The sequence below is a fragment of the Cannabis sativa genome, chromosome 6, assembly GCF_029168945.1.
Source record: "Cannabis sativa cultivar Pink pepper isolate KNU-18-1 chromosome 6, ASM2916894v1, whole genome shotgun sequence".
Taxonomy (NCBI): Eukaryota; Viridiplantae; Streptophyta; class Magnoliopsida; order Rosales; family Cannabaceae; genus Cannabis; species Cannabis sativa.
In genome coordinates, this window is record NC_083606.1 from 39,842,353 (window position 1) to 39,854,946 (window position 12,594).

Sequence of the window (12,594 nt, forward strand, 5' to 3'; positions counted from 1 at the left end):
CCCTAAATATCTATAGTGACAATAATGTCAGTACTGCGAGTGTACATCGACACCGCTAATTAGAACTCTATTTCGGTATAAGTTAGTGATTTCATTACGAAATTGGTGACTCCGATACACTTTACCTAACTTTATTACAGATTGTACACCTAACGAGTGTGCATCGGTACCACTAAGTAGAACCGTAGTTCGTTATCGGTTGGTGGGATACTCTGATACACTACACCTAACTTGATTACAGACTTTGTGTCACGGGACTAGGAATGTCAGTCGGGCCGGGCCCGGCCCGGCCCGCCACAAACCCGGCCCGGCCCGATATCACTTTGGCCCGGCCCGGCCCGGCCCGACTCCTTCTTTTGGCCTAGCGGGTCAAGCCCGGCCCGAGATAATTGGGCCGGGTTAGGCCCGACCCGTTTTTTTTTTTTTTTTTTTTTTTTTTTTTGGTATTAACATGTAAAACCGGGCCGGGCCAATAAAGTCTCGCCTGTCTCAATAATGATGTATTCGTGTAAATCTCCATATTGTGATTTCACCAATCCGTATAGAGTCCATGCAACTGGACAAGCCCAATAGTACCACCTCCACCATATTGGTATCCTCTGTGTTTTAATTACATATGAAAACATTACATTAATAACTTTTTTGTTACAATATTAGCATGCATGAAAATGTCTATGATTATTGGTTTCATTGTGTTTCAGTCAATACTTGAATAATTAACTTTAGTTTTTTGTATTTGATTGTCGATATTGTTATAGAAGCTGTCTATGCTTGTGTATATGTATATGTATTAGAATATATATGTGTTATAGATTCTTACGGTTCGAGGGACGATAAAGCCAGCGAAGATGTTCCATAATCCATAGAAGGCAGAAGAAACGATGGAAGCAATGTGATGGTTAGGAGTGACTCCCACACACATCATGCCATAAAAAGTGAAGTAGAGCATAGCAAAGAAGGTGTAAAACAGATACCAAAAGAACTTTGCTGCAGTCCATTCGTATCCGATCATTGCGTATACTATTAGGCAATATACTGCAGCTTGAAAGAAAATGTATGGAATCTCCACTACCACCTGCATCATATACATATAAATATTTATATTGTTTATAGATTTTTGTTAGATGATTCGTGGGTAACTTTTTTGGGATTTTTTTTAGGGATTTATTTTTTTTTTTTTAATATTTAAAACCGGGCCGGGCCGGGCCGGGCCCGACCCAAAATAATATATACCGGGCCGGGCCGGGCCGAGCCCGAAGCCCGATAAGAGCCCGAATAATTCGGGCCACAGTCGGCTCGTCGGGCCGGGGGCCCGGCCCGGCCCGCGAAAATGGCCCAAATTGACATTCCTACACGGGACCCCTAAACACCTATAGTGATAGCGTCACTGCTGTGAGTATACATCGGCACAACTAAGTACAACCCTATTTCGATATCGGTTAGTGATTTATTTGCGAAACACGTGACTCCAATACCCTCCACCTAACTTTATTACATACTTTATGTCACAGGACCCGTAAACATCTACTGTGATAGTGTCACTACTGCGAGTGTACATTGGCACCACTAAGTAAAACCCTATTTCGGTATCGATTAGTGATTTCGTTACGGAACTTGTGACTCCGATACAATAAAGCTAACATGATTACATACTTTGTGTCAGAGGACCCCTAAACATCTACAGTGATAGTGTCACTACTGCGAGTGTACATCGGCATCACTAAGTAGAACCCTATTTCGGTATTGGTTAGTGATTTCGTTTCAAAACTGGAGACTCCGATACTCTACACCCATCTTGATAACACACTGTTCACCTAATGAGTGTACATCGGTACCACTAAGTAGAACCCGATTTCAGTATCGGTTAGTGATTTTGTTATGAAATTGGTGACACTGATACACTACACCAAACATTATTACAGACTATTCACCTAACGAGTGTACATCTATACCACTAAGTAGAACCCTAGTTTGGTATCGGTTAGTGGGTGACTTTGATACACTACACCTATCTTAATTATAGACTTTGTGTCACGGGTCCCCTATACACCTATAGTGATAGTGTCTCTACTGCGAGTGTACATCGACACCACTAAGTAGAACTCTATTTCGTTATCGGTTAGTGATTTTGTTACGAAACTTGTGACTCCAATACCCTAAACTTAACTTGATTACATACTTTGTGTCACGGGACCCCTAAACATCAACAGTGATAGTGTCACTACTGCGAGTGTACATCGACACAACTAAGTAGAACCCTATTTCGGTATCGGTTAGTTATTTAGTTACGAAACTAGTGACTCTGATACACTACACCTAACTTAATTAAATACTTTGTGTCACGAGACCCCTAAACATCTATAGTGATAGTGTCACTACTGCGAGTGTACATCGGCACCACTAAGTAGAACCCTATTTCAGTATCGGTTAGTGATTTGGTTACGAAATTTGTGACTTCGATACACTACACCTAACTTTATTACAGACTGTTCACCTAACGACAGTACATCGGTACCACTAAGTAGAACACTAGTTCGATATCAGTTAGTGGGTGACTCTGATACACTACACCTAACTTGATAACAAACTTTGTGTCACGGGACACCTAAACAGCTCTAGTGACAGTGTTAATAATGCGAGGGTACCTATGCACCACTAAGTAGAACCCTATTTTGATATCGGTTAGAGACTTTGTGTCACGGGACCCCTAAACACCTATTGTGATAGTGTCACTACTGCGAGTGTACATTGACACCACTAACTAGAACCCTATTTCGATATCGGTTAGTGATTTCTTTGGGAAACAGGGGACTCCAAACCTTCCAATGGAACATCCGCCCAGCTTCCCAACTATTCCAATAATTCAAGCTCAAGTGGCAAGCGTTCAAGCAACAACCACAAGCAAGGAAACGGGAAGAAAGGAAAGTTCACTGATAAATCCAAACAGACTCCCCGAGAGAATCATGCCAAATACACTGCATTCACTATTCTGACTGAAGATATAGAGAGTGTATATATGGCAACTCAGCCGTTGAACATACAAGAAGCCCGGGCCCATGAAGAAAGATACCAACAAAAGGGACATGACGAAGTTTTGTCGGTTCCACGGAGACTATGGCCACGACACTAACGAATGTTACAATCTGAAGCGGGAAATTGAATTTCTAATAAAGAAGAACAATCCGCATCTGAAAAAGTACATCAAGACCAACCAAGGTTAGAACAACCAAGATTTACTACCTCCACCAGTAGATGGACACTTACAAGTCATTATTGGAGGCCCGCACATTGCTAGAGATTCGGACAATGCTCGGGAGAGGTATGCCCGGACAGCACAGCACGAGCAAGAAGAAGTCATCCTGGCCGTGGAAGAAAGGAACCCTAAAGTTCCACGAGTAGGAGAGCCAACCATAACTTTCAACGATGAAGACGCTGTCAGAATCAGATTTCTGCACAACGACCCGCTGGTTGTGGAAGTCCAGATAGCCAATAAAATGGTGGCCGGAACCATGATCGACAATGGAGCTTCTTCAAACATATTGTTCAAGACTGCTAACGAAAAAATGGGACTCCAACTCAAGGATCTAACTCCATGCCTACAACCTGTCTATGGTTTCTCCGATGCAGGAGTTGCACCTCTAGGACAAATCCGGCTACCCCTCACTGTTGGACAAGCTCCAACGAGCATAACTATCATGGCACAGTTCCTAATATTGGATATTCCTTCAGCCTTTAACGTAATGCTTGGCCGACCAGCCCTGTATGACTTAAAAGATGTCACATCAATATTTCACTCATGCCTGAAGTTCCCAACAAAGAATGGGGTAGGGTGTCTTAGAGGGAACCAGCAATCTGCTCGAGAATGTTACAACCTTGTAGTGGCCAAGGCTAAAAAGGAAATATCCTCCAGCCAGAGCCCAGACAAGGGAAAAAACATTCCAAAGTAGGAAACTTCCGAAGGTGAGATGAAGATGTGAATCCTCGACTTGGAGACCCAAGCACCAATGTTGGACCTGTGGAAGAATTAGAAGAGATCGAGGTCGATCCAGCTATCCCAGCCAGAAAGCTAAAAATTGGAAAGGGTTTGTTGCTCGAAGTAAAATCAGAGTTGATAAAATTTCTGAGAGCAAACCTAGATGTTTTTGCCTGGTCACATGCGGGTATGGTCGGAATTGACCCTTCTATTATTTCACATGTTCTGAATATCGATCCTAACATTCAGCCAGTTCAACAAAAACGAAGGATGTTGGATAAAGAACAAGCAGTAGCCCTGAAAGATGAAGTTGAAAAGCTGTGCAACAACAACTTCATAATTGAAGATTTTTACTCGGCTTGGGTCGCGAATCCCGTACTAGTGCCCAAGCCGAACAAGAAATGGCGAGTCTGTATTGATTTCACAGACCTTAACAAAGCATGCCCTAAAGACTATTTTCTACTTCCAAGAATCGATCAGCTCGTAGACGTAACAGTAGGGCACGAAATTTTAAGCTTCATGGACGCTTATTCAAGGTACAATCAAATCAAAATGCATCCGCCGACCAAGAACATACAAGTTTTCGAACAGATATGGGTCTCTATTGCTACAAAGTTATGTCGTTTGGTCTAAAATGCACTGGAGCTACATACCAAAGATTGGTAAACAAGATGTTTAAAAACCAGATCGGGCAAAATATGGAAGTGTACGTGGATGACATGCTCGTCAAATCCAGAAAGGCTGGGGGGCACATAGATGACCTGGACGAATGCTTCAAAGTCCTCTGAAAGTACAACATGAAACTAAATCCCTTAAAATGATCCTTTGGAGTAAGTTCGGGAAAGTTTCTAGTGTTCATCGTTAATGCCCGAGGAATTGAAGCCAACCCAAAAAAAATTCAAGCCCTCCTGGATATGAACTCGCCAACAAAAACCAAAGAATTGCAAAGCTTAACTGGTCGAATTGCCGCACTCAGCAGATTCGTGTCAAAATCAATAGACAAATGTGCTCCATTCTTCAACATCCTGCGAGGAAACAAACAGTTTGAGTGGACAGAAGAATGTGAAAGAGCTTTCCAAGATCTAAAGGCACAGCTTGCAAAACCTCCAGTACTTTCTAAACCTTTGGACGGTGAGGAGCTGGGAATATACCTAGCTGTCACGGAACATGCCGTGAGTCCGTGCTGATCAGAGAAGAGAACAGCATACAACACCCAGTCTATTACATTAGTAAGAGACTCATCGAGGCCGAGGGCCGATATCCGTTGATTGAAAAACTCACCTACTTCCTCATTCTAGCAACAACGAAGTTGAGGCATTATTTCCAAGCTCATCCTGTTCAGGTATATACCGACCAGCCGTTACGACAAATTCACCAGATGCTTCTGGATGGTTACTCAAGTGGGCGGTAGAATTGGGTCAGTATGAGATCAACTTCCAACCCCGAACAACAATCAAAGGCCAGGCCTTGGCCGACTTTATGGTAGAATGCACAAGCAAAGAAGAAAGCATACCAGAAAGCAACCCCAAGCCAGCACCTTAGCCAAGTAACAATGAAGATAAACCGACCTGGAAACTACATGTGGGTGGGTCGGCTACAGATCAACTATCTCGTGCAGGGATTTCCCTCATCACGCTCGGGGGCAACACCTGCACGCTACGGTCAAGTTCGGATTCAAGGCATCTAACAACGAAGCCGAATACGAAGCTCTAATCGCTTGGCTAAAACTAGCCCTGGAAATGAAGGCAAAACACATTGAAATCTGCAGTGATTCACAGATGGTGGTAAATCATGTATCCAGCGAATACGAGGCTCGGGGAGAAAAGATGATAGCATATCTGAGCAAAATACACGACCTGCTCGCACAATTCAAAAGCTACGGTCTCAGAAAAATTCCAAGAGAAGAAAATACAACTGTAGACGCGTTAGCTCGATTGGGAAGCAGCAATGTAAGTGACAAGGCAAACTTGGTCCCTATCCAATGTTGGAATTATTTTACCAGGATCTTAGATTTACTAACAAGTATGTTGTTTAACATCCTAAATATGAGCCTCTAAAGTATGAGAAACCTTACATTGGGTGCAGTAGAATAATATGTCTCCTTCCACTCAAATCTCTAACCCTTGTATCCTTTTTGTCTTAGAGTATTACAAAGATCATAGTCTGAATGTCCTTCTGTTGAAACTGGATTCTTCACGATCTTCCACACTATGATTGAGGTACCACTTGATGTGTGTGGGCACTACTCTATCACTCAAGGGATTCGGTTCAATGATGAAGAAGAGAGAAAGAGAGGTGGCGGCTAGGTTAGGTAGAAGGCACTCAGGTTTTTCTCTCAAGGAATAAGATGCATCATCTTTTCCTGAAGCCATCACTACCTATTTATAGTATGCCACCTAGGGTCAGGTTAGAATTATTTGGCATTAAAATAATGAAAATATTAAATGATAAAACCTACATAAGTGGCCAGCCAAGGCTATGGATATTGGGCCCCACTTTTGCAATTCTGCTATTTTATCATTTCTAGATCTCATTTTCTCAAAACCGCAAATTTTCAAATTCAACCATTTAAATGCCAATTTCAACTTTTTAATAACTAAAATTAATTATTAAATAATATTGTCATTTAATATATTTATTAATTAGACTAATCAAAGTCTCTTAATTAACAAATATACCCTAGAAACTCTTTCTTTATAATTTTGCCCTTGCCTAGTGAAAATTCACAAACTAGACATAGTCTAATTCAAGAATTATAATTGATTAATCAAAACTAATTAACTGAGTCTTACAAGCAGTATTGTCTCAACTAGTGTGGGGACCATAGGCCTATATATCCGAGCTTCCAATAAGCAGACCAAGAACTTACCAAGCAAATTCACTGACTTATTAATTATTTGTTGAATCCACGCATAGAACTCAGAATTGCACTCTCAGCTATATAGAACGCTCTATATGTTCCACCATATAGACATGCTGTTAATTATTAATTGTTATAATCCTAATTTAATTAATGATCCTCTATATAGACGATCTACATTGTATAGGGATTAAATTACCGTAACACCCTTCAATGTATTTTATCCTTAAAACACTTACCCCGTATAAATGATATTTCAGCGAAGTGAAATGAGTACTCAACCATTTATCTCTATTTAGCCAAGCTCGAAGGAAATCATCATTTACTTTCTCTTTTCCAGATAGAAGCTATAAATTCCATATCTATGTTTAGCGCTCCCACTCAATTGCACTACCATGTTCCCAAAATGTACGTATCACCCTGACCCAAAAGTAGGCTTAACTAACAAATCGAAGAACACGAATAACACTCTTGAGATTGAATCTAATCATATCAGGATTAAGATCATTTGATCTAGGATCAACTAGGTGATATTGAATTGAATAGATATTACGGTAAGTTTAATATATCTAAATCAAAGTTCAATATCGGTCCCTTCCGATGCATACTCCATGCATCCAACCCAAGCTTTACTTTCACCAATGCTCTGGAAAGAACATAGCATTTATCCAAGATGCAAGTAAACTATGTTGTAGATTGTCATATCAGTAAAACCCTGTGTTCTCACAAGTCTAGGAATATCTTTAATCACATAGTCTTGATTACTTCCCACTGTGCTGACGACACAATAAACAAGAAAATGAATGTGAAAAGGGTTTGGATGAATTTATAAATCAAATAGACAAGTAATTGATAACATGAACCAAATAACACACAAATGAATGTAAAATACTTATGTTTCTTTATTGATATTGGATAATAGAGATTACATTGAAATGGAGTTTTATTTAGGGCATAAAACCCAACATCCAGTTCCTTGAAGAGCCTAGCATCACTGGCATGAAAGAAATCGAAATGATTGACACGTCCCCAAACTGGATGACACCAATAGCAGCCTACCTCGACTCTGGGGAACTCCCAGATAACCGAAATGAAGCTCGAAAAATGAGAAGGAAGGCTGCACGGTATATCATAGTAGAAGGGGTCATGTACAGAAGAGGATTCTCGATGCCATTACTCAGATGCGTCACACAAGACAAAGCTGCACGACTACTATCTGAAGTTCAGGACGGATTCTGTGGAAATCACGCCGCCGGACAGAGCTTATCCAAGAAAATTCTAAGGCAAGGTTACTTCTGGCCAACGATGATTGAAGATTCGAGAGCCTATGTTAAGAATTGCGACAAATGCCAGAGATTCTCAAAGATACCAAGAGCTCCGCCCAACGAGCTGACACAGATGCAAAGTCCATGGCCCTTTGCCATTTGGGGAATTGACCTGATCGGGCAATCACCTAAAGGTAAAGGTGGAGTGCAGTACGCAGTGGTAGCAGTCGACTACTTTACTAAGTGGACTAAAGTTGCACCACTAGCAACCATTACATCAAAGAAAGTTCAAGACTTTATAGTGAAGAACATCATATGTCGGTTTGGACTACCGTACAAAATAGTCTCAGACAATGGCAAACAATTCGACAGCCAATCTTTCACTGATTTCAGTGCGAACCATGGTATCATCAAAAGTTTCTCTGCAGTGGCATATCCTCAAGCAAATGGTCAAGTTGAAGCTATCAACAAAACCTTGAAGGATACACTAAAGAAGAAACTCGAAGATGCCAAAGGAAACTGGCCAGAAGAACTTCTTGAAGTTCTATGGTCATACCGTACAACAAAAAAAACAGCAACCGGTTAGACACCATTTGCAATGGCGTACGGTTATGAAGCTATGCTGGCCGTCAAACTTGAGCCACCTTCCCACAGAAGATTGACGTACGATCAAGGTACCAATCACATACTCCTTGCAAAATCACCTGATGAAATCGAAGAAAGACGAGCAGCTGCAAACTTAAAGTTGATGGCCCATCAACAAAAAGTGGCTCGATATTTCAATAAACAAGTGAAAGCTCGGAAATTCTTCGTGGGAGATATGGTCCTGAGAATGGTATTCCTAAACACCAAAGACAGCACGACAGGTGTACTAGGACCTAACTGGGAAGGACCATATCAAGTGGTCGAAGTTCTCGACTTTGGAACATACAAATTAGGTAAGTATGACGAAAAAAGGCAACTCATTCCAGTACCACGAAACTGGAATGGAGAACATTTATGGAAATACTACCAATAAAGTACTAGGTCGGGTGACCATTTTAAGTACTAAATGAACATTCGCTTTTAAGTGAATGGCCTTCTGGGCGGACTACGCCCAAAGGTTTCAGAAACAAAGTGCTAAGGTCAGGTAACAACTTTAAAGTACAGTTTCTGATGTCTGAAATTTGTTTTATTTCATGTTAAGCTAAAAGATCAAATTAGATCAAATAGCTCTGATGTAAGTTACTACGGTAACAAATACACTTTTTGATCAATAAATGAATAAAGATAGTATTTCAAAATTTAATTGAGTCAAAAAAATCAGCATGATTATAATTTACCTACAGTGCGTACAAAAGGTTTGGTCGAACCCAAAACACCGAACAGATAAGCAATATATCTGTAAAAGACAAGTCCTAAGAGTCATACGTCTGCTCGGTCACTTGGGGGCACCTATACCTGTACAAAGCATTTGGTAAAAATAAAACAATCACAATTGCATGTCAATTATAAACAGAGAATGAAATTCATTAAGGATGACAAAAGCACGTAATACCGAGATTAAAAGCTGCCCGGTCAGTCCATTGTCCAAAAAATGAAAAATAATTCCAAGTTTAAAGACCGCTTGGCCGGTCGTGATGTCTAAGAAAAGGCCCTGAGGCCGAATAAGATATATATATATAAAAGATATAAAAAGAAGTGTTTAAACAGCTGGAGTCTCAGGCTCTTGGTTCGGTTCTTCGGGGCCAACTGGAGAAGGAGGATCTGTTGTTTGAATGGGAGGAGCATCAATAGCCTGACCGGAGGTTGAAGCAGCCGCCTCGGTTCCACCATAAGCCACTTGGGCCGCGTAGTACTCAAGGTACATGTCCTTAGCATCGCCCAAGTAGTCGAAGTTGGCCCGGGGATTAGCCTTCCAAAAATCAAAGAGGAGCTCGAAACTGGCTATCTCCAAGGCATTGACCTTCTCTTTCAACCTGTCCACCTCGGTTGAAAGCTCCTCCTCCTTGGCATCCTTCTCCTCCTTCATCCGAAGAAGAACTGCTTGCAGAGAAGTCCTCTCATCTTGAAGACTATTTACCTCAGCGGATAAGATCTCGATGGTCTCCTCAAAACTGTCAGCAACCTCGAGATCCTTAGTCAGCACGGAGATCTTCTTCTCAGCAGCAAACAACTTCTTGTTGGCCTCGCCCAACTCCAACCAAACAGCTCCGCCTTCCGCCCTGGCTTCTTCAGCTTCCTTCTTGGGCAAGTCCGCCTCCGCCTTCAAGGTGTCGGACAGAATCGCGTTCTTGGAAGCAACAGACTTAGCCTGAGAGTAAGTGTAGGCCAACTTCAGAGCGGCCTGCCCCGAGAAAAAACTTTAGCATATTGAGCTAAGTGTGGAAAGTTAAAGGGAAGTATAAAAAAAGACTTACCCTGGTGAACTTCTTTAAGACTCCGCCCACCAGTACATCCAAAGACGAGTCATTGTCAGCACCAGCCAGTTGCTCACTGACCTCAGGAACGAGCCGGTTCATGTAATGGGCTACCATCTCCTTGCCCTTTTTGGCCTCTGGAAGCACTGGCGAAGGTGGAGTTGGTGCCTGCACCCGTTCAGGATCACTCCTGACCAGTTCAGACCCAGTTGTTGGTGGTCCAGACTCCTTGGACTTGGCAGTTTTGGGGGTAGAGGGGTTTTCAGCAGTCAACTCCTCAAAAAGATCAATAACCTCTCCGGAAGGTCTCTTTTCTTTTGAAGAGGACCCCTCACCGCCCTTAGACTTCTTGGCTGGAGGGGAGGCGCTAGAGCTTCTGCCCATTCTCTTCCTCAAAGCGTCGATCATCTGTCGAGACATGTCTACACAGAACAAAAACATTATGGTTAGAAGACAACCATCAGAAACACAAGGCATGAAAATCAAGAAGCTCAAGAACATAATAAAGTAAAATGCAAGGCGACCGCCCGCATAAGACTCAGAAGTCCATCATCACCTGACATCGATCTTATCATCACCGAGTAGGTGAAATGGGCTCCCTTATGCGAATTGCATGTTTAATAGGCCTGGGCGAGGCCGGGAGTTTCTTCTTCCTCTTCAATGGAGTCACTTGCTCTTCCTCTGCCTCATCTTTAGGATTCAAAGGCTCCTGAGCATATTTTTTGGCCCTGGCACCACCCTTCAACTTAGCCTCGCGGCTGAGTTGAATGAGCTCATCCTCCTCATAAGCTCGTTCAGTCCGGCCAGCACCAGACTTCCTCTTCTTCCCCGCCACAGAATTAGGAGGAAAGTCCTCGGGATAAAGCCCGTACCTCACAAGATTATCATCGAAGGTCAACTGGATAATATTCCGATCTTTTCCCAGCAACTAGGCAAGTTTTTGAGCTCTATCCCTTAGAGCAAGAGTGAGGGGAGGACGGTGATATGTCAGAAACTGCTGAAACTGAGTTCGGGTAATGCTCAGATTCTTCACCATGAAGTATTCATTAGCGAAGTGCCCTATTTTACTGATGGCCTTGTCATCCGTGCCGGTCAACCACTTGAAGCCTGGCTGAGAGAAATAGAAGTACCTCGACCTGCCTTGTTTGGGGGTGGACTTCAAATCGAAGAACCAGGCAACCTCGTGAGCAGAAAGAGCACCCCCATCCTTGGGAAGCGGAAAGGATGAAGACAGCAGACAAATACTTAATGCCCTTAGGAGTGATTTGGGCCGGGCAGAGACCAAAGAAGTCAGCCACATCCTTGAAGTACTTATGCAAGGGCATCAACGCTCCTTGCTGACCATGGGCCTCCGACCAGGCGCACATCCCCTTGTCAGGATTTGTGGCGCGATTATTATGGGCGGGAATATAGCAGTCCAGCTCGCCCAGGTGCCCACCCTGGTCGAGAGTTCGAAGGCGCACCTCCGTAATCTTGGACGGAGGACTTACCCATCTGGCACCCAAGACACCTTGCCTTTTTCTGAGGAACTGCCGCAGCAAGCTCCTCACTGACGTAGTCCACGCCCTCGACAAGGACGTCTCCGTCAGCATCGACTGGCTGCCCAGCCTCATTGTACCCCCCGTAATTTGAGGGTTCAACCTCTTCCTCTCCCTCCGCCTTGGAGGGACTACCGGGACGCACATTGTCCAGCTCGTCAACCTCCTGGACTTAGCATCCCCGTCATGATCCTCCTCTATCTGGATGGTTGAATCCTATTCGGCGCTGGGCAGAGTGGCAAGCCGAGCCACTTGAGGATCAGTAGCGTCAACCAGACGCGTAGTTTTCTTTGTAGGAGCCATCATCCTATGGCTAGGTACAAGGTCAGAAGAGTGTCCTTCACTGGAAGAAGGAGGACTAGAACAAAGACGAGGGTGATCCTCATGCAGAAGTTGAAGCAAATCCTGGTCGATCCGATGTCCGAGTTCCCAAGACTCACCTGAGTTCATCTACAAAAGACAACACACAAGATGAGTGTTGGTCAGAATATCGAACAATAAACAAGAAAATATCCCGACCAGGAGTACTCAACAGATTAAAGAACGACTATGTTTAAAG

At 42.9% G+C, this 12,594-nt stretch overlaps 1 protein-coding gene across 1 annotated transcript; it reads right to left on the reverse strand.

Annotated features, from left to right (window-relative positions):
• Positions 1–419: 419 nt before the first annotated feature.
• On the reverse strand, positions 420–1,295 carry LOC133039471 (ABC transporter G family member 36-like). Its single transcript, XM_061118387.1, has 2 exons — positions 821–1,295; positions 420–599 (listed from the first exon to the last, which is right to left on the reverse strand). The coding sequence occupies exons 1-2, from the start codon at positions 1,088–1,090 to the stop codon at positions 447–449; spliced, it is 423 nt and encodes a 140-aa protein (XP_060974370.1). The 5' UTR covers positions 1,091–1,295; the 3' UTR covers positions 420–446.
• Between the last annotated feature and the right edge of the window lie 11,299 nt (positions 1,296–12,594).